The 23,053-nt window shown below is 42.6% G+C and overlaps 2 protein-coding genes across 18 annotated transcripts in view; one reads left to right on the top strand and one right to left on the bottom strand.

The window, feature by feature from the left end:
- The window catches only part of RNF32 (ring finger protein 32), a 36,375-nt gene extending 21,516 nt beyond the window's left edge, over nucleotides 1-14,859 (top strand). For 6 of the 8 annotated variants that reach the window (XM_009204302.2, XM_009204298.4, XM_009204305.4 and 3 more), the window contains 2 exons: nucleotides 13,221-13,388; nucleotides 14,087-14,859. In XM_009204302.2, coding sequence (XP_009202566.1) covers nucleotides 13,221-13,388; nucleotides 14,087-14,323 — 405 coding nt within the window. In that variant the 3' untranslated portion in view covers nucleotides 14,324-14,859. Of the gene's footprint in view, nucleotides 1-13,220; nucleotides 13,389-13,962 lie in introns of all 8 variants that reach the window. The other 2 variants (XM_017957368.2, XM_009204304.4) reach the window with 2 other exon arrangements.
- A 4,613-nt stretch (nucleotides 14,860-19,472) lies between these two features.
- LMBR1 (limb development membrane protein 1) overlaps nucleotides 19,473-23,053 on the bottom strand; it is a 223,140-nt gene continuing 219,559 nt past the window's right edge. For 9 of the 10 annotated variants that reach the window (XM_017957369.2, XM_021936478.2, XM_017957374.3 and 6 more), the window contains one exon: nucleotides 19,473-22,105. In XM_017957369.2, coding sequence (XP_017812858.1) covers nucleotides 22,020-22,105 — 86 coding nt within the window. In that variant the 3' untranslated portion in view covers nucleotides 19,473-22,019. The remainder of the gene's footprint in view (nucleotides 22,106-23,053) is intronic. The other variant, XM_017957372.2, reaches the window with a different exon arrangement.

Below are 23,053 nucleotides of genomic sequence, written 5' to 3'. Positions count from 1 at the left end.
TAATACCAGTGACTGTGTTATCCCCTGAGCTGTAATCTTACCTCATTCAAGTTTCAAGTGTACAGGTGGGGAGCGACAGGAAATGTATACACACACACACACACACACACACCATAGTGAGTTATACTCATCATTTGTTACATGAATAGGCATCCTATCATGTAACTCTTGCTCAGTTATCCCATTTGGCCATAAACACTTGAAATCTGTAAACTCAGATCTCATGTTAAATAAATGAAGATTGAACTGACTGTCAGACAGTGTATTAGCAGTGGGTAGTAGTTGCCTATATGGGTCCATGCCCTGTGTGCGTATATACCTGTATCAGTAGAACTCAAAGGGTGTCCTTTATAATAAAGACCACTTCATCATTTACCAAATGACCTCACAATTTGATGCTTTTTTTCTACCTTTCCAACTGAATAAACTCGTTCTGTGAGTGAAGGGAATCCTCTCGGAAATGTTAATCTACAATTTTAGGATGCCCTGCATGTTTACTGGAATCTGAAAGATTACTGAACTAGGTTATTGAATGTCACATTACCCAGGTGTGATGGTTAATTTATGTGTCAACTTGACTGGGCTAAGGGATGCTCAGGTTATCTGGTTAAACATTATTTCTGGGTGTGTCTGTGAGGTATTTCCAGATGAGCTGAGCGTTTGCATCAGTGGACTCAGTAAAGTGAATTGTGTGTGCACACAGGCACGGTCTCACTCTCTTGCGTGGGCTTTCTCTCTCTCTGTCTCTGCCTGACTGCTTGAACTGGGACAGTGGTTTTCTGTAGATACACAGAGAGGGGTACCCATATAAATAGAAATCATTTTAAAATTACAAAATTGCTGGATACAACTTTATGCAATTAGAACTGCAAATATAATTGAATTACTTCCTGTAAAAATAGCAAACATGGAAAGAAATTTAAAGTATGAAATGACTGAAAAAAATTATATGAGCATCTCAGTTTTTACTGAAAAGATATTTAATAAAATTTAACAGCCATTCTTAGTAACGACAGACATTAGAACTGGAATGAAATTTCCTTGTCACAGTAAAAACTATGTGTCAAATACTAAAAACACCTTGTTTTAGAGAGTAAAATCGTAAAGAAAACTAGGTTCGTTTGTCATCACACTTGAGCCAATCCTTGCCAATAACACATGAAAACAAAATATATGTGTGTGCATGTATGTGTACATATGTTATGTATATTATATAAATCCATACATGTATATTACAATTTTATATTATATTTATATTAAAATAAGCTAAACAAGGAATGTACCACTGATAAAAAAAGGTTTTTTTTCTGATGGAATAAAAGGCCTGAATAACATGATAGACATTTTACACTGGAATGAGTAAAAATGTCCACTTAGCTTATATAAATTTAATGTAGTTTCTAACTCCCAAAGGAGTAGTATAGGCTGCGCATTTGGGATTTTACAGGTTAACTCTGAAGTTTATCTAAGGAAGTATGAAGAGCTAATAATTTTTTTAAAAGACAGATTGATAAGCTAGAACAGCCTTGTTAGATATCAAAATATACAAATTTGGCAACTAAGATTCTTGGGGAATAATAGACAAACAGTGAAACAGTATTAAGTCACACATCTCAGCATACAGGACATTTTAGTGTAGTAAAGAAGGTATTTCAGACCATTGGAGAAAAAAATTATTCGAGAAAAATCAGTTGGGAAATTGAGTTCATTCATGTGAAGAGGGATTAAAGAACACTGCTTTATACCTTACTGCCAAAAACATTCCACATGGATTACATTCTTAAATACATTTTAATGGATACATGGAATTAATAGAGTCAAATAGCTTCGTGGGTGCCTGCTCTCTGCCTGTGCTTTGTTAGTCAGGGGAGACATGGAGGGAACAGACAAAACACCACGATCCTAACAGAACATGTGCAGTTCAGAGAGCTGGGAGGGAGCCTGGACCTGATTCAGCTCTGATGCAAACGGTACGTTGCGCGATTGCCACAGTGGCTTTTACAACGTTCTGAAGGCAAGGCTATAGAAAAACATTGCAAGGGCCGGGCGCGGCGGCTCCTCACGCCTGTAATCCCAGCACTTTGGGAGGCTGAGGCAGGCAGATCACCTGAGGTTGGGAGTTTAAGACCAGCCCGACCAACGTGGAGAAACCCCTTCTCTACTAGAAATACAGTATTAGCCGGGTGTGGTGGTGCACGCCTGTAATCCCAGCTACTCAGGAGGCTGAGGCAGGAGAATCGCTTGCACCCGGGAGGCAGAGGTTGCGGTGAGCCAAGATCGCACCATTGCATTCCAGCCTGGGCGACAAGAGTGAAACATCCAAAAAAAAAGAAAAACATTGCAGGAACACACTAGGTGGTAATTTGTCCTGGTTGACAAGGCAAAATGATCATCTTGATTTACATGTTTACTACCAGTGGAGAATTTCCTCGTATATATTATATATTCATGTTTAGGGGTTGCATCCATTTTATTGTTCTTTTTTAAAGATGTAATCATATGAGTAGAATATTTGACAGCTCAAAACTGGAAGAGCTTAATAATAAATGTGAGACAAATAATACACAGACCCTATCATAAAGAAATTCATCATCATCCGCAGAACAGTCTTTTTATCTAGAATAATAGTATACTATTATCAAGTTTATCTGGTTTAATCTGGGTGTAACATGTGAAAATGTCATTTTTCCAATGATAGAAACATAATTTTATTATTTTCACCAAGAAACAAACATATGTTTCAGTAAAAAAAAAAAATTGTGAACTTAACTCAGGGTACCTATAAGAAATTTAACATAAGTTATAAGTAAAATGGGGGCTTTGGAGCGGAGTCTCGCTCTGTCTCCCAGGCTGGAGTGCAGTGGCCGGGATCTCAGCTCACTGCAAGAGCTCCGCCTCCAGGTCCACGCCATTCTCCTGCCCCTCAGCCTCCCGAGTAGCTGGGCTACAGGCGCCCGCCACCTCACCCGGCTAGGTTTTTTTGTATTTTTAGTAGAGCGAGAGGTTTCACCCCGTGTTAGCCAGGATGGTCTCGATCTCCTGACCTCATGATCCACCCGTCTCGGCCTCCCAAAGTGCTGGGATTACAGGCTTGAGCCACCGCGCCCGGCCTAATGAGGCTTTTTAAGCTTCTAGAAATCACAGATTAAGATATTTAAAATAAAAATATAACTGTTGGTCTCAGGTTCTCAACTCAGTCTTCATTTTCTCATTACATTTGTTCCTTTATGTTTCCAAAAGTTCTTCAGAACTAAAAATGTGAACTAAATAAAGACCAGCTTCAGGGCTTCTCAGTCTTCTGGACTCTGCTGAACTACTAGAGAAACCTGGGGCTTCAACGAAGTCAGTGCTAACTTTTTAAACTCATCCCACCAAGTTAGAGGAAAAAACAAAACACCACATACCATCAGAATCATTTCAGAAAAGAAAGATCATTTGAACACCAGAAAAGAAAAAAATACCTGACCGCACACTAAAGGATATTCCTTTCACACTGCAGACATTTGGCCTTATAAATGTTTCACTCCCTTGAATTTATTCTTTCTTGGCTGGCAGATATGTGAAAACTTGTTTGCTATACTTGGGAACCATTGGTTTCGATCGAAGATAAGTTGCCTTTAGGGAAAGAGAAGTCTAATCAATAGAGAGAAGGGCAAGGAGGGATAATAGTTTGATATTTTTAGACATAGCTGATTAGGAAGTGTTTGTTTCCCTTATATGTTTTAGGATCTCACCAAGAGGGATACGTTTTTAATACTCAGGATGAGATTAGCCCAAGCCATTCTGTTTTTATAAATTAATCTATTTTGCTTGTCGAACTTTGCTCCTACATTTTTACTCCTCTACTACAGAGAGAGGTAGTGAAGTGTTTTCTTCAGTTTTCCTGCACCTTTTGGGTGTTGACGAGTGAAACACAGGGACCCTCTTTCTGTAAGAGGAACGCTTACATACACTGCAGGTTTCTTTTCACAACTCTAAGATGTCATTGACACATTCCTAACAAAACCCAGCCACAGCACTGATGTTGTGCTACAATGTAGGTCCTTTCAGCTATGTTGAAGTCTTGTGGTAAGAACTGAAAAGGTCAGATGTTGAGTTTTGTACCCTTAGGTAAGTGTCAGAGAATAAAAATTCACTCAGAAATGCCTTTGTCAGAGAGGGTGTTTGAGTTGTCTGGGGATGATACAGTAGTCCTCGTACACTTATTCATTCAGGTTTTGAGGAACGCAGATCAAAGAGGCCTGGAAAGGTCACTCGAGCTGTTCTGCTAATACCTAGCACCGTGTGTACAGAAAGTCCACAGTGTTGCCCAGAATGCAGCGGCCGGGCCTGACTGCCTTTGATCCTTATCTGGAAACTCTGCTAGCATATGTCATATGATTGAGGTAGGGGCTTTTATTGCTGCAATTAAAACTTCTCAAGTGCATTATATTATCTCCACCCCAGCTAAAAGTCCCGGACATTGTTTAGAAAGTGGGGTGAGTGATTTGTCAGATGCTGGGGCAGCTTTAGGGGCTGCTGGCTCCCACACCCTCCAGCACAAGATTTCTCTGACTTTTTTCATTTACATCTCACCAAACAGCATAATGGTCTTAAAGTTTGCTTAGTCCTTTGACTTCCTTTATCACATAGAGATGGCAAACATTCTGTTGCTAACTTGAAGTGGCTCCAAGCAGCAGGACTGGAAGGATATTAAACCAGTAAAAGCTTATCAACTGATTCATTGATATGCTGTAAATTCCAGGCTTTTCATTTTGCTTTTGAGGGCAGCCATAAGTCAACACATTAGTAAGCAATTTGCTGACATCAAGATGGATCACTTAAAAAGCCCTCCTGGGTAGACAGAGTTCACCTGGGTGCTTTTGTTAGTATATTTTTAAAAAATGTTTAGCCAGCTTGTTACTTGTAAATGACCAGTAGTTGTTTTACATATCAGTAACTCAAACTCTTAGTTTATCAAGTATCTGAAATGTGAGGCTTAAAAGGAAAAATACATTAAGACATTCATTCTTTGTAAAATTGAAAATGTTCAGGTATTTTGTCTGTTTCTGTAGAATTCATAATATCAACCATTTGTTTAAAACCTAGAAATCAGTTGTCATTTGTTTTTGACAGTTCTTGCCCTTTCAGTCACCAAGGTCATCTAACCCACATGAAAAGTGAGGGAGTAAATAAAGGAATAAAGAACGTTGCACACAGAAGAATTTGACAATTAAAAATATTTAACAGTAGCTAACCACAGAATATTACTTTGAATTAACTATAGCAGTTAATAAATGTTGACTTTTACAAGTACCACCCTTGCTAACTTTTGAATACTCAAAGCTATGAGAATATTCATCCCAGTTCACTTTTTAAATTTGTCATAAATGCCTATGAAAGGACTTTCAGTATATTTATTAATAAGCTAATGTCAATGTTATGATTATAAGCTAAAGTTGATGTTTTACTGAATTTTGACACTGGAAGTAACTTGAAAATCATTTTAGGTAGGCAGTGTTTTTTCTCAGTTTCCCCAAAAAGGATTTCTGCTGCACTCCTTTGGAATATGTACATTTGAGGCATATATTTGCTCTCATTTCTCATCTGTTGCAAACCTAAAGTCAAAATTTCTTGAATGCTAAGGGCCTTACAAAGATGAATTGGTGCTTCCCTGAATCTAAGGCGCTCATTCAAGGAGATAAGCAATGCACACAGGAAAAAGCTAACACTGGGCAGCTGACGTGTGTGGAATGAAAGGAGCAGCAGTGCCCTGTGAGAGCTCAGAGGAGAGAGGTCACCTCCAGCCCAGGTACCTGGACACATGGATCCCACTGGCCATTCATGTGCAGTCAAGGAAACAGAAATATCTAACAGTGATTTCACTGAACTGAGTCAACAAGTTTGGCCAGACCATAAGATTCACACAGGAAAGGAAGGAACAAGAAGGAAGGAGGGTGGCCTGTGGGGAGTGACCTGGGAGAGCGTTCCCAGAGGACGGAGGCTGTCGAGGGAGGTGGGTGGGGCTGGGCTCCAGTGACTTGCCCTTGTGGGTCTTGCCCCCTGCATTGTCCCTCTGCCTGTGTCCTCACTCCTTCCTTCCCAGGTCCCTGTCCCACGGCTGCGTCAGCCCAGGGCTGACTTCCCAAGAAGCCCGGCGATTCCTCCCTCCCTCCCTCCCTCCTCCGTGTCTCCCCAGTCCGAGTCTGGTGCCACAGCAGCACGCATTCCATCGCATTCCATCGTCAGCGGGGCTTTTCTTGCTACATGGGAGCTCTTTGTTAAATGAACCAGTGTTTGTCCTCCAGACCATCGGGCTAGCACAGTGCCTGTTCCATGGCAGCTCAGCACTTCCCCAACTCTTTTCACCCCAGCCCCTTTAGAAATTGTTGTCATTCACCGTGCGGATCTTGTAAGTGGTAAATTTAAGTTAAAAATATTTACTTTAGATTGATTAAAATGCATATTAATAGTCTTTAACCACCATTACATATAAAGGGAATTGTTTTTCTCATTGAGGAAATGCTTTAATTCCTCTTAAATTAAGGAAAAAAAAGTATTGTTAATAAGTGTAAAAATGGTATTTGGTTACATAGGGTGAGTGAATATTAAAATATAAATTCGACTTAACTGTATTAAAAGTCTGTGTGACCTGCTTTCACGGACCAGCACTTGGAGTTGTGTACTTTGCGAGCCTTCATTGTAAAGGGGGTGCTGACCAGCACCTCTGGGGCCCAGGTGTGAGCACCCAGCCCGCGCGCCTGTCCAGGTGCATGTGGAGGCCTCTCGGGTGGTTCCCGGCTGCTGCGGGGCACCCTTCCTGCAGGGGGCTGCGGAGAGACAATAAATAAAATACTTTGTTCAAGAAGTAATAAGTGCCAGGAAGAAAAATACAAAGAGAGGAAGGGGAGAGAGAGTGAAGTGGGGGTGAGATGTTTGAAATAAGGTGGAAATGTCTGAGGAGATGCACCCTGAACCCAAATGGAGGGACCGTGCCGTTCCCTGGAACCTCTGTCCAGGCAGAGGGCAGCGCGGCTTGGCGTCTGGGAGGGGCAGGCTGGGAGATTGTGAGCCGCTGGGCACAGGTGACCCTTTCAGGACCCAGACCTCTGTGAGGCCCTGAGCTGGGCGCTGAGCGGACAGGTCATTTTCAAGAGGGCGACCCGCAGCCACATGAAAACTGGAAACTGCCCTCAGAGCCCCGGGGGTGCGAGGTCAGCAGCTGGGACCCAGACCAAAGAGGGTGAAGAGGGCAGGGCTGGGGACTCCCAGGGAGAAAGGGCCATGACTCGGCCCCTCCAGCACAGGGGCTTCCTGGGAGCCTCCGCAGGGCGTGCCCGTGGAGGGGAGGCCCAGAATAACCACATGAGACGCACAGCTGGGCTGTAGCATGCGGGGCTGGGGAGCTGTGTTCCAGGTGACAGGAAGGCAGGCAGGCATGGCCTAGTGCCATGAAAATGAAAACACAGATCCCCGTTTAAAAGAGAAAACATGGGGAAAGTGCCATTCACGTACTAAAAGTATAAAGCTCTATGTACTTCTGTGGCCTCTCTCTCCAGTGGCCATGTAGTGTTTTTTATTTGCTATTTAATGTTATTCTAAGAAAAAATTAAATTATAAATTTTATGACTTCCACAGTGCATCTTTACACCAGAATGTCAGTTTTAAGTGCAAATATAAGAGCATTTAATTCATACGTGGAATCACCAAAAAGTACACAGTTGGTATTTCCCACCCCTAGTGCACACACATTTCCCTCTTTCCGGACGAGCTGGATGTAAGCACGGCTGGCTCTACTGTTTTGACTTTGGCTCTTGATACACACACGTTCTAGCCAAGCCCTGCCTTCAGCTCACTGAGGAGTCAGGTCTACAAGGGTGACCCTGCGTTTCGCATCCCCTGGGAAGACGGGTCCAGGAAACTGACTTGCGTAAGAAAGGATGTGGCGCAGGGTTTCGTGTCACTGTCAGAATTCGAAGAGAAAAAGAGAACACGTGGGGCAGAGGCAAACAGCTTAAAGCAGCAAAGGCTAAGAATTTCCCAGATCTGAAGATGCAAGCCACAGATTTAAGAAGCCCAAGGAAGCCCCATATGACTGTGTTTAAGCGTCTAGTGAGCCTGCAGAACGCGCGGCGCTGAGTCATCTTGGAGGTGGCCGGGAACGAGGACCGACGACGGCAAACCCCGCAGCCCTGCAGATTTCCCAGTGGGAACGGCAGAAGGTGGGGGGACAGCTCCGTGTTTCGGAAGAGCCCTAACCGTCAGCCTAGACTTCCATATGAACCAAATGAAAATTCCATTCAAGAAGAGAGGCAAAAGAAAAGCCATCAGACAAAGACTGTGCCGCCAGAATGTCTTCATTAAAGGAAATTCTAAAGGATGCATTGCATGAGGAAGGAAAATGGCCCCAGACGGGAACTCTGAGATGTCAGTGGTAAAAATGTGAGTAAATCTAATAGTCATTGATTCCACCAAACGAGAATCAGCATGTCTCAGGTTAAAAGAGAGAGAGAGAGAGAGAGAGAGAGCTTAGGACAAAAATAACATAAACCAGGAGAGGAACATCACGAAGTACGCTGAGATCCTTGTATTGGTTCAAGGGATAAAAATTCCAATGTAGACCTTAATAATGTATAAGTATGTACTTCTAGGGCAACAGCTAAAAGAATAGAAGCAGAGTTTTAACCTTCAAAATAGTAAAGAGAATAGAAAATTTTAATTGAAAAGAGCAAAATTTCAAAAAAATGGCAGGGCAGATGGAAGGCACAGAGCAGGACAGGTGTGCCGTTTGTGTGTCAGTAACAACACAAAGTGGACTGAGTGCTCCAGCAACCAGATTAGGTACGTGTTACTCAGAGGAGATGCCTGAAAACATAAGAACTGTGTGTGTGTGTGAGTGTGTATCACATATTATACGTACTATAATACACACATAAACTCTTCACAGAAGGAAGCTGATATATTGATACCTGACAAAAGAGATTTTAAAGCAAAGGTGTTTATTAGAGAGAATGGTGCCGAACACCACACCGAGCAACTGTAGCACATATTTTCTTTCAAAGTACAAAGATATCATTATAAAAACTGACCATATACTTGTCCCTGATGCAAATTTCATCACAGGTTGAGACATTTATGTTTTGTAATTTCAGCTTTTGGATTTGGGGGTGCCTGTGCAGGTTTGTTACTGGATGTATTGCAGGACAGCGATGTTTGGGGTACAGATGATCCTGTCACCCAGCTCATGAGCATAGTACCCAAAAGTTGGTTTTTCAGCCCTTGTGTCCCTCCCCAGTCATCCCAGTATCTCATGTTACCATCTTTATGTCCATGTACTTTAAGAAACTTAGGTGGTATAAAGTATGTTCCCTGACCACAGTGCAGCTGAGGCTAGAAATAAATGTTTTTTAAAAACAGAAATCTCTCACATTTGGAAATTAATAAACAGTTCTAAATAATCTATTATAATGGAAATTAGAAAAAATTTCAATTGAATAGCAAAAGTACATAACAACACTTGTGGAATGGAATATTTCATCAAAACTTGTGGAAAGGATATTTGCGTCTGCCATGCTAGGTTTTCTTCTGTGGAATCAAACACCTGAGTGTGGAATTAGTTTGTGATTCTTATGTATATTAACATACCCTAAGCATTTATTTGCTTTCTTGCCATATTACACCAGTTACTATTAAGACTGGAGCACTGAGTGTGAAGGGCCACTCTCCCTGAGATTTATTTGGTATATATGCAAAATCGACAAGTCTGTTTTTTTCAACAAGCGCCTGCTATGGTCAGTGCACGTACTGAGCTCTTGAGAGGGTTTAAAGGCGGGATGTAATGACAGATGCAAAACCCTTTAAAAACCCTGGATGGTATTATCAGTGTTAAGAACAACACTCCTGGCCCCAGGGTCTGACGCTCTAATAAAGGAGATAGGACCTGTAAGCCACAGTGACTGAGGCAGGAGGAGGCATTTAGGTGACATCAGTATTGGACCTCAGAGTCTTTGTCATAAACAGGGCACTTAGGAGTCGCCCAACACAGTTGTTCAGAGCATATGAGCTCTATTTCCATCTAATGCGTTTGAAGGAAAATGTACTTTCAACAGTCCTAATGATGCTGCCTTTGGAAGTTTACCTTGAGCTGCAAGTAACTCATTCATGTAACATCAGGACAGCTGGGATTCCTCCAGGCATCCTGTAGAGAGAGAGGGACACTCGCGTATGATAGCATATATGCACACACAGGTGATACTGTAACATAAATGCATATCAACGTACGTAAGTATGTATATGTGGCCCACGCACTTACTGTGTTCCTCAAGTGGCTTCTGAAAGCTCACTCACAGCGATGCCCATGCTTGGAGTTGGGAGGTGACACCTCAGGAATGATCAATAATGCTGTGTTAAATAACTTTGCATATTTAAAAAATGTGATCGGTAACTTCTGTGACCCTGGTTCTTCAACCTGAATGGGCCTCAGAATCACCTGGAGGGCTTGGAAAACACAGATTACAGGGCTTACCGCACCCCCCACCCAGACTGCCCTCGGCAGGCCTGGGGCAAAGCCTGAAGCTCTGCTTTTCTCTCAGATTCCCAGGAGCTGAGGCTGCGGGTCTGGGCCCCACTTTGAGAATAAACACCCAGATCATATTGATCATTTCACTCAATTTATCAATCATTCCAAATAGTATTTTTATGTTCAAAACTCATCTCAGAACATGCCGCACAACTTGAAACACTTCGCAAGGTCTGGATAGAATGTGACCCTTTCTCTGAGGTATAATTTTGAAGGAAGAAAAGATCTTGCTTTTCAGGCATATGTGGAAAGTATCTCACACTTAAAAACAATTTACAGAAAACCTGAATTACAAAGCATCAATTGGAGGTAACTGTATATATTTCCAAGTAATTTTTCCTTTTACAACATATAGAGAACTCTTCTACTTTCAATAATTTATTTAGATATTATTAGATATTTGAAAGGCCAAGGAACAAAGAAAACTAAAATTAAAGCCTTAGGAAACATTACCAATTGAAGACCCTAAATTAAGATACAGCTGCTTGGCAATTATAATTACATTCAGAGTGAAAGAGAATTTGACTCATAAATAGAAAAGCAGCTTCCACCGGGCTTCCAAGTACGGCTAATCCCAAAACACAGGTGCCTGGAAGATCCTCAGCCACCCCCTTCATTCAAACCCCAACCCTTGTGGACCGCCTGCTGTGTTCACAGAATGTTCTTTACTCAAAAGGATCTCTCATCCTTAAAGCCAATACTCATTCTTCCAACATCCCAGGGACAAAGGCAGCTCATAGTCTCCACAGCACTCGACCCTGCGCTGTCTCACGATCTTTTTGCAGAAGGGAGAGAATTGGAAGAGAACTCCATGTCCTCAAAGGCACCTTCCGAAGTCTGGGGACTTAAATACACATGACGTTCTGCCAGGTGACCTTCTGCCAGGTGACCTTCTGCCAGGTTGCTCCACGTTAAATTAAAAAAAGAAAAAGAACGTGAGGTCTCCGGTAGACTAGAATATTTGAAACCTGGACAATCATGGACCATCCAAAATGCATTTTCCCCATCACACATCTAAATGTGTGAGATCCCCATGGGCCCTCTTCATTTCATCCTTCTTTGGGCTTCAAGCCTGATTCCATGAAGCAGATGTAACTCCTGAATCAGGGCACTTCTAACTGCTGGACAAAGAACCCTCGAATTTCAGTGACTGAAAGCCGGAGCTTCCGTCTCAGGACAGTTCAGGTGTCCTGACTTGCAGGCAACATGCCGGCCTGTGGGGCTCGGGAACTGTCTCCCTCTGTCCTTCATCTGCCACCCCCCGGGCCTGGAGAACACCCAGAAGAGACACGAGCCACGTCCATCTGGAAGAACTATTTCACGTGGACCCACCTGGGCTTGGGGGAATGGGAGATGTCATCTCTGGGTGAGCCACAGCTCTGCCCTTGAAGGGACAAGCAAGAGGGCAGGCAGCGTGGCTGACAGTCACCATTGGCACAGCCTTTCACACACCTTACTCTCCTTTGCTTTACATTCGTCTTCACGCTTCCTGAAAAGGAGCTGCTGGTGTGGCCCTGAATGAGCTACCTCTCTGAGCCTCAGATGACACCGGTGACCGCTCTGCAATGACTCAGACCTTTATAGTGTAGGATGGCTTGAACCTGGGAGGCCGATGGTGAGTAAGCACTGATGGCCCCACGCACTGCATTCTGGGTGACAGAGCAAGATGCTGTCTCCACCAAACCAAACAAAAATACCAGAAAACCAAAATACTGTATTCAATTAATAAACGTTGAAGTGATAATATTTTGGACATGTTGGGTCAAATACAATATTAAAATTAATTTCGCCTTTTAAAAAACTTAATGTGACTGCCAGAAATTTTAAAATTACATATGTAGCTCACAGTACGTTTCCGTGGGACAGAGCTGATCCTGCAAAATTCAAATTTTTCTCTCAACTTTTAATTTCAAATGTGTTCCTGCTAATGGTCAAAGCTCACAACCAAGAAAACAGCAGGGGAGGGAAACAATATACCCTTTTCCCCTACCCTCCTACATTCTTTAGCTGGAGCCCTGTAAATTAGACAAAAAGCTTAACAAAAGAAAATTACACAGATTTACTTAATAAGTCCATTTGATATGGAAGCCTTCCTAAGGCAGTGGAGACCTGAAGAGACAGTGAGGCCTGAGCGCTTTCTATGCGAGGCTGGACTGAGGACGCGGAGGCCGTGGGAAAGTGTGCAAGGGGAGTGAGCTGAGGGTGGTGGGTGGGAACCACGGCAGGGCCTGTGTGTGCTCAGCCTACTCCCGGCTCCCTCTGTCTTTGGAGATGAGGGGGCCTCTCACAGGAGGGTCCTGTGACCCACTTCAGGGGTGGTGAGGGGTCAGACGGTCCCTCCTGCAGCTGTCATTTCTCAAATTCCTTTGGGTAGGAATGTTTTTTCCTTAAAATATTCAGTGTGCCAAGGTGCCCTATTTTGGGGTAGTGTAGTCTGAACCCCATTAGATAGGGGTTCTTGTGGTCATCTGTCCAGATAGATTATCTGGATTTATAGTTAAGTAAGTTAAGTAAGATAGACATATATCTATTTCCCTAAAAAGTATTCTTTGAAGACAGAGATGAGGAAGGTTACCAAAATAGATGGTCAGGCTCAAGAGCGTTTCCCTGCGACCTGCACCAAGCTCGGGTGTGAGCCTGACCCTCCCTCTGTCCTCCCCAGTTCACAGAAATCAGCCACCGAATCCTGTGCTCATACAACACCAACATCGAAGAGCTCTTTGCAGAGATCGATCGGTGCTTGGCCATAAACCGAAGCGTTCTTCAGCAGTTCGAAGAAAAATACGGCCATGAGATCACAGAAGAGGAATGGGAGAAAATCCAAGTACAGGTAGGCTTGGCTGGCGGCCTGGCAACCAGCGGACTCAGCTGCAGCTGGGGAGGCTGTGGGGAGCGGCTGGTGGCGGGAGGTCGAGGACTTACTTTGGGGAGCCTGGGAGTGTCGGGCCCCGGGGTAACCTCTGCCGTAGCTGCCCCTGCACCCATGGTAGGACCTTCGTCGTGGCCTTTAGGGTGACGGCAAAGGACCCTTTGGTTTGAAATTCTGGAAGTTCCTGTTGTATGATGGCGTTTTGTGAACCGTGAAAACACCGAAGGGAACAGATCGCCTTCCCAGGTTTCCTGAAAGTTCCAGCCTGAAAACGACCATGAGATGACTCAAGCCAAGGCGGGGAAAACTTACTTTAAAAACCATAAAATTAGGAAATTTGGGAAAGTTTAGCAGTTAGTCAAGTGTTTTGAAAAACAGTCCTCTTGATTGCTTACTTAAAAGGAAATATTAATGTTCAGCATTTTAGAAAGTATTTTTGTTTCAAAATTGCTTGTCACAGGTAGGTTACTAACCCTTTCCACAGTTCCCAGGAGTAACACAGTATATATATATAATCCATGTGATTTTAACACAGAATGAAACTTCCGCATGTTTAGAAGACCCACGTCTCGGGGCACATGATGCTCATTTCAGTTTAAGTCACTTTCTGCTGTGATGAAACTAACCTGCGTGGCCTCCTCCTGTCCCGTGTGCCGCAGGCTCTGCGCCGGGAGACCCACGAGTGCTCCATCTGCCTGGCGCCTCTCTCCCCTGCTGGCGGTCAGCGCGTGGGGGCGGGCCAGCGTTCCCGAGAGACGGCCCTCCTGTCCTGCTCACACGTGTTCCACCATGCGTGTCTGCTCGCACTGGAGGAGTTCTCCGTGGGAGACAGGCCTCCTTTCCATGCCTGTCCTCTCTGCCGCTCCTGCTACCAGAAGAAGATTCTTGAAAGTTAGGTAATTCTGAGGAACAAAGTTTACCATCATTTTGGATGAACTGCATGAGTTCTGGGTTAAGTACTACAATGCAATCTGTTTCCCAGGGAAATAAGCTATTGGTAGTTGTAGGAAATCTAAGTATATTTTAAAAGATGACAGCACATCTAATTTTAGTCTTTTGTCTCTAAAAAGTAAATTTCAAATTTATGAGTTGAATCACTTGAAATATGAATGGCAAAAAATGAGAGCTTGCTTGCTTTTAAAAATGGACGTTAAGAGACAGCTAGTGTCTGACCGACACTCCTTACAGTAAGTTCCAAATGTAAAACACTCCTTAAGTTCCAAGTGTAAAACACTCCTTAAGTTCCAAATGTTTTCCACTAAGACTTTGTCTTGAAGCCTTTGCCATTCCTAATATTCCTTTTGTAATAATTGCTGTATTTGTCATAAAATATGAAAATATTCAGTTGTATTCAACATAAAAAAATGCAAAGTTTAATGTCTTAGAGCAATAAAGACTGTTTTAGTTCATACATTAAAAAAATGCGAACCTTTTTGGATAAGAATTGTTTTTGTCACTGGTTTACTATTACTGGAAGCTTGGTTATTTACAGTAACCAGTTACAGTCTTATCAGTTAGGTTAACCCTAGCCAAGTAACAGGTAAAGCCCCAAATCTCAGTGGCTCGCTGAAGACACATGATTTCTGAGGTGTCCAACCCATGTCAGCCGTGGGGTGAGGCAGGGTGAGGGTCGGCCACGTGTGACCCTGGCTCCCTTTTGTCTTGTGACACAGTCTCCTTTGCCCCAGAGTCCCCAGTGAATCCTCCCACTGCTGGTGGAGGGGCAGGAGGACATTGTTCCAGGCCACGCTTGGAAGTGGCGCTCATCACTCCAGCCACAGGTAACTACAAGGGGCAAGGAAAGGGCAGGGTGTGGGCCTAAGGGGAAGAAGCCAAGTGGGTGTACACATGGCACACGCTCAGAATAACCCAGCGTCTAAGGTGAGAAGTACCAACATTTCTATTTTTATCTCATTCCTTAGAAAAAATACTCTCATGTGTTTTGTGATGTACACATTACATAGCTACATATGTATCAGTTATGAATAAATATGCATGTATTGTGGTGTGCTCAAACATTTTTTAATGATGTATACCATCAAAAAATTTGGAGACTAATTTGGAGAATGCTTTCAACAATGAGTAAGCACTTTTATTGTAAGAGAGCAGAGGGAAACTGAATCACAGAACCTCAATTTTCTGTAAGCTGACATTTCTCTCCCCATACTGTGACAGGCAAAGCACTGGCATGTGTCAAAGGCCGGGGCAGTCCGATTCTGCTGCCCCAAACTTTGGATCTAGAGGGAGGGATAGTCCCGGAGATACACGGATCATTCAGTGATGGGAAGAGCCCAGGAAAGGCTGTGCCCAACACTTCTTCCGGGGCTTTCTCATGACATCCGTGAGCCGTGCCATGCACTCCCCGTGAACGCCTTTCCTGCTTATGTTGGCAGAGTCCATTTCTATTCTTTGCAACTAGTGCAGTACTTTACTGACGCAGGAACTAGTGTTAGTTGTAGGCAACAGATACTCAGGAAAATCGGTGGGATGAAAGGCAGGAATGGTCATCTGACTTCACGGAGGATGAGGGTCGTGAAAATCCCATGAGTGCTGAGAGTAGTCCAGGGCAGCTTGTGACAGTTAACAGAAAATCAGGTAATTTTCTTACTGAAAAGTGGCCATGGAATGGCACGCCCATGGAAGGCTTGGGAGACCAAGTTGCAACCACAGAACCATAAAAAGGACCCGAGTGAAGTAGCTGCTTCTCTGGACAATTTGAAGATAATGACACATTGTCAGGTCAAGTCATGAAAACAATGCAAGCTTTTACACAATTACTCCACAGCCTCATCAGGTCTCTTCTATGAAAATTGGGACACTGACCAAGAAAAAGTGGGGCCTTCAGAAACATGAGTTCATGGGAGGACTCGGCGGACAGGGAGAGCCCTGTCTGCCGCCCTCATTGTGGCTTCCCGGTCAGCTACCGCAGTCCCTATGGGATGCGGCCGTTCCTCCCTTATTTTAACAGGTTGTAACCCAGTTGTCTGGAAGTCACCTTGCAAGATGAAGCCACTTCTTGTGCCTTCTCACACATCCCTTTTTGCCTTTAAATCCACTTAATTAGGAGCCTGCCATTCCACGAGCTGGGGGAAATCATTAAACCAGTATCAAGTCCAGAAAGAGAATTCTTAAGAGAATTGTGGGACTGGAGGCATTTGATAAGAATAAAGGTTATAATCTCGAATGAGGATACCTGTCATCAATCTTTACCAACCAGATAATAGAACTGTAAGGTACATGACTGAAAAAGAAACTGAAAACCTAAAACAAAGAAAAAATGAGACTGCAGTTGTACTGGCCTGTATTTCCATCCAGTTCATCTGCCCACTATGAGTGTGACCCCAGGCAAATGTCTGCAGCTTTCTGAGTGGCGTTCCTTATCTGTAAAATACAGGTGTGTATTTTCTGCTTTGCAAGGTGGTCCTGGGGGTGACTGTGGGACCACAGAGCACTCGACCCTCCACACCACACCCCAGGCCCCTCTCACCACCCCTGCTTCCAAGTCTTTGATGAGATTCCACAGTAAAGACTAAAAAGAAAAGAAAAAGTAAATCACTCTTCAGACTGAAGGAAAGCTAGGCTAGAGAGGCGGCGAGGAGGAAGTGAGCAGGAGGAGACGGACGACGCTCCACTTGTCACTTAGTTCTCTGATTCTACTGTGAAGTCCACACAGAAAAACTGTGGATGACTTCAAGATGCTGTAAAAGAAAAGCTGCAGAATCACTATAACTAGCTACAGCAGTAACAAATGTGCTTGGTTCTGAAGTGTCAGTGTTTGTAAGTAGCATCGTTCATCCAATAACAGCTTTTCAAAGGGAAAGGAAAGCAAAGGAGAAAATATTAGAACAGCCACAAAACGGCTTTAGTAAGTGATAAAACCTCAGTTCTCAGATCCACAGCCCACAGGTGACTCTCCATCTCCTCACGCTCAGACATGATAGATTCTCCTACATCACTCTGGTCCTCTACAGCCACTCACAACATCAGGGCCGCCCTGCTGTTCTTAATCCAGGCTCATGAACTTGACTTCTGTAGCACTTTTAGAAGTAACAGCAGAACACCATATCCAAGAATAATGAGGTTTTGTCTGAAGTTCCTATTTGATTATAGTTAACCTTGGAAAAAAATGTTTCCGAATTAAAGAACACAGAATTGGAAGTTGAATAACTTCTCTTGAAAAGCAAGTTTATTGCCTAATATTCCTTCAAGACATATGGATCAATCACCAAGTTTTGAAATTTTGTCTATTTGTTAGTTTTAGGAACTTCTATTTTCTACAATGCAACAGGTAATTTGCATACACACTACTTTTGCTTCAGTGATATTTGCAGCAATAATTTTTACCTAAACAATATTCAAAAACCAAAAAAACAAAAAATACTCCAAAAAGGTCTTTGTATTATTTCTTCTTTCAAACCACAATCCAAAGGGATGCTTTTCAAACTGAAGTTTGCCATCTATTAGGAGGCCGCAAGATAACTTAGTGTCTGTCTAGTATTTTTAAAAATAACTAAAACAGAAAGTGCCAGCATGCATACTTAGGAAAAATGGGTACTGTCTTATTACATTTTTGCTTATATGTATCTGAGAGAGAGAGAGAGAGAGAGAGAGTGAGAGAGTGTATGTGTGTAATGGGTTATCTCTTACTGTGGTCAAAGAGTTGAAAGCCACTGACGAGTAGGTCTCTGTCTGCCAGTAAATTAACCAGATGCTAACAGCATTTATTCTTCCAAGAACTCTGGGATAAGCTGCCCAGACCACAAGTAGGTGCTGTTCAGTCCTTTTATGGAAAAAATTAGAGAAATCAAACAAGTCTAAATAATTCAAGTAATTAAATAAAATACATGCTATCAATTATTGATGCTACATTTTGGGTTATAAGAAATTGATCTACCAATAACTGCACAACAGAGAGAGAAAATATCCATTTCTTCCTTAATTCAGCATTCATCAGAATTATTACTGCCCTGTATAAAACTGAAATGGAATTAGCCTACAAATTCCCTTAAGTTTTAGCCATGATGGTATTTAAGATGGAAAAAACAAAAGTATAAGCCCCACATATAAATGCTTATAAACCAAATATGAAATCACTTTTTGTAAAACTTTAATTTCTAAGACATTTTAAAGTCACACTAGAAGTATCTCATCGAAACAAAAGAGTAATAATGTGTAAACAAAACAATCTGTAAACAAAAATGTTTACTAGTTTACTAGTGTGTCCAAACGTTACTTTTAAAAGTTAACATTATACCAGTTTTTTCAAGTTTAAAAAGTAGGTGCTGCATCTATGTTCACATTTTTTAAAAAACCTATAATAATTCTGCCTTTGGCCGGGCACGGTGGCTCAAGCCTGTAATCCCAGCACTTTGGGAGGCCAAGACGGGCGGATCACGAGGTCAGGAGATCGAGACCATCCTGGCTAACATGGTGAAACCCCATCTCTACTAAAAAATACAAAAAAAACTAGCCGGGTGAGGTGGCAGGCGCCTGTAGTCCCAGCTACTCGGGAGGCTGAGGCAGGAGAATGGTGTGAACCCGGGAGGCGGAGCTTGCAGTGAGCTGAGATCTGGCCACTGCACTCCAGCCTGGGCGACAGAGCGAGACTCTGCCTCAAAAAAAAAAAAAAATCTGCCTTTGTGCATTAAGTAACGTGCTACCAACAAAACAAGCACATAAGAGCCTGTACATGATGAAAACCTGTGTCCCTGGCAGACGAGGTCATCGCTGAGGCTGCAGGGAGAGCCACGGGCACCCAGCAAAGTGTGGGAAGGCTGCATTGCCGCTGAGAGCAGGTACACATGAGCCTTTAATGCATGTGCAAGCAAAACGCCAGAGGCTCCATCCATCCCTACTAACCAGCACCTTAGTGCAGCAATTTAAGGAACTAACATTAGTGTATGTGTGTGTACAATTTTCCTGTAAAGTCTCATACTTAGAGCTCTATTTTTACAGAGAATGTACATAAAGCTATGTAAATAGCAAATCTAAGAAGTATCTTGGAAAATCAGTAAAAATTAATACAAATGTTATAATCTGAAAACGTGTAATTGTAAAATAATTTATTTAAGTATCGCAGAACCAATGAATACGAATCTGCAAAGTTTCCCCAAGAAACTCTGAAACCATAGTGCCTAATGCACTTTAAAATCGATACTAAAGGAGAGAGAAGAAAAGGACTGTTTGATTTGATACAGTCACCGGTGCGTCCCCATCCAGTCAGAAACAAAACTGTAGCTCCAGAATTGACCCGATGACGAGCATCTGCAGCTCTGCCTTCCAGGGTCTATCTCCTTTCACTGGCGCGCAGGAACTGCAGTAAAATGAAGACCCCCAGAGCGACTGTCCTTACCAGGACTCAGAACGTTTGGCCTCTGTATTCTGGCATCCATTTCTGGAGTCTGTCATATAAAGCAGCCTCCAACCTAGGTCCAGTGGAAGCTCCTGCATTTGGAGTCGGTCTCTGGAGAGGCAGAGCTTGGGCATGTGCTCTGGAAGAGGCTCGAGGAACTGTGATTATGCAGCAGCCCAGGGCTGTAACAATCTGTGTTTGTTCTCAAGGCTGAGTCCAGAGGTTCGAAGCCGTCCTTCCACCCCATGCACATTCTTTGTTTCAACAGCAGTGACGATGCCTCCAGGAAGTGCACTGTACTCTGGGCTTACAAATCCAAAACTGGCTTAAATCCTTGGATGGAGAGAAACTTCCAAATGAACAAAAAGTTGAGCTAAACATTGCAAAGTTTATCACTGAAAATTTTTCAGACATTTTACAAGTATCTAGGAACTCTTTGGATGTGCCCTGAAAGTGGTGTAAGCGAAAAATGACATTACTCTACTCCTGAGTTTCTTTCTGTTCTTCCCTTGACTTAGTCTGCTCAAAGTACGGATTCCAAGTTTCACGAAAAATGAAACCTTGCTATTAATACTTCAATAGGCATAACAATGAAATTGGAAAAGAGCTGAATTTTATTAACTTTTTAGGTATGTCGATTTTATGCTGAGAAATTCACCAGTACCATACTGGTGGTATTTACTGAAGGTTGTTTAGAATCACAAAATGAATGTTCTTTTATTTTAAAACCAAGCTGCATTTTAGAAAGATGTGAAGCGCAGAAGGAAATGCAGAGGTATAAATAAGGGGGAAGTATACTCAACGAAGGTTATAAATATACAGAATAAAGTTTCTCATTATTTTGGTTTAAGTGGAAATTTCTGATGTCAAATAGACACAGCCTGTTTTTCATAAATTTCTCCCAGAAAACCTTTAAATTTAACAATTTGAAAAAAATGTTTTACTTTCGTCTGAACACAGACAATCTATTTTCATACACATAGTGCATGTGAACATATTTATATAGTAGATTGCATAACTACGAATTGTGTACAAATGGACCCATCTCGTATTTTTGCATGCACAGTTTCCGGTATTCTATCCTAGTGGATAGTTAACACAGAATACAATTTCATAGATTTTATTCAGTAGACTTAAAGCCAAGAAACCATCCCAGTAATTATTTACAATTGAATAACTGAATGATTATCAGATCGTGTTATACTGCAAAACTGTTCTTACACCATGAATGGTGATGCTGTGAACTTTGGATGTTAAACTGGTAAAAGTTGGAGGCTTCAAATGGCATATGCAAAAGTAACCAAAGCCTGAGGACTATGAGGAAAGGAGGAGTTCCACCACTCGCCATTTATAGTTTTCATAAGCATTACAGAAGCACGGGGAATTAAGTGATCTTTGAAAAAAATGCTTTAAAAAACTGCGTATACATATAGCCTATAAGGCAAAAATCCAAGTTACAAGTGTATTAAACACTGGCAACTATGTTATCAGAGGTAATACTGAATTATATACATAAACTGTCATTAAACTGTGATTACGTGATACTTCCTACCATAGCTTATTAGACTGTACAACAGAAGATATTCCTGTGGCTCTCTAAGGCTCCAGGTTTAAAAGAATTTAGTATTTTCCTCTTGGCTCAAAGTCTAATCAGTATCATTCTGTAACATAAATCAGAAACTATGCTTTTTGCTTTTAGGGAAATAAGAAACATAACTGCAACCATTACAGCTCCAACACACACTGCAATGATGGTATCTACAAACAGTTCCTATTGCATTTGAAAAATGCATTTTCTGAAGAAGCTTCACTTAGTACCAAGGATGCTTTCAGGTTGGCTTCTACATTCTGAATAAAGTATATAATGGGATTTAAGTAAATCTTTAGAAGTCCCAGAGTTTGCCTTTTCTAACATTTTCATATCAGGTGAAAACAATTTTTTCATATGGACGACTGTATTTACCGATATGAGAAAATGTCTACAGAAGAATGCGCTGTTCTATACGGCTCTAAGGAATCTGCATTTAACTGGAAACTACAGGGTCTATCAGAAAGTTAAATTTAAAAAAAGATCAGCCATAGCCAAGTTCTTTGTAGACTATGAAAAAAAAATGGCACTGATAGGTCTAGGTTCTGAAGAGGAGCCAAGGTTGAAATGGAAATGCTTCTACATGGGACAGGAATGTCATGAGTCTGGAGTTCTCAGGTCTCTTGGTTGTAGAAGACGCCGTCTGTGCATCTCACAGTGCTTTCTGATGCCCATTTACAGAAGGCTTGGCTGTTTCTGAATCCCTTGAAGTATTTGATAAATGAAGTTTATGAAGCCCTGCAAAAAAAATTAAGAAAATGGTGAGAAATGATATATTGTTGAGTGGCTGGGCAAGGGTCAGGGTAGGGAGAAGAGATTTACAAAGCTCAGTTTTACTTGGGAAGCTGTGGGGTGCTGGCCAGATCCCCCTGAGGAACGAAAGATTTCTTCTCCCTACTGGCAACTTCCCTCTGAGGACGGCCTCAGCTGAAGACCGCTGCAGGGAGGGAAGTCCTGCCCCTTCCAGGATAGCACGTGAGGGTCCTAAGAGCCTGCCCGCTTCTCCTCAGTTCAGTGGAGCTCTGAAGGGTCATCAAAGTCACAACATCCCCGAGGGCCAGCGGAGGCTTCTAGTGTGACTGCATCATGACACAATTCCTCTCTCTGCACAGCCCCTTCCGCTTGCGTTTCCCCAACCCGGCTAACAAACCTCTTCCTGGCAAGCGGATTCCCATCTAAAGTGTGCTGCTCAGGGAACCTAACCCGAGACAGACAGGTTCCCACTTTCATTTTAAAATACACACACACAGGCTGGGCATGGTGGCTCACGTCTGTCATCCCAGCACTTCAGGAGGCTGAGGTGGAAGGATCGTTTGAGCTGAGGGGTTTGAGGCAGGCCTGGGCAACAATGTGAAACCCCATCTTCATGAAAAACACAAAAATTAGCTGGTTGCAGTGGCTCATGCCTATAACCCCAGCACTGTGGGAGGCTGAGACGGGAGAACCGCCTGAGCTCAGCAGGTTGTGGCTGCAGTGAGATGTGATCACACCACTGCACTCCGGCCTGGGTGACACAGTGAGACCCTGTCTCAAAACAATTTCAAATAAAGTAAAATAACACACACACACACATATGCAGGAAAATGTAGGGAAAGCCACATCAAAATATTAACATGTAATTAAAAAGAAAAGAATGGAAAACATTACCAAAAAAGAAAGAAATGACAAAAGAATAAATTGAACATA

The sequence above is a fragment of the Papio anubis genome, chromosome 4 (genome assembly GCF_008728515.1).
Source record: "Papio anubis isolate 15944 chromosome 4, Panubis1.0, whole genome shotgun sequence".
Lineage (NCBI taxonomy): Eukaryota > Metazoa > Chordata > Mammalia > Primates > Cercopithecidae > Papio > Papio anubis.
The sequence above is the reverse complement of the archived record's forward strand: the minus strand, read 5'-3'. Positions and strand labels throughout refer to the sequence as shown.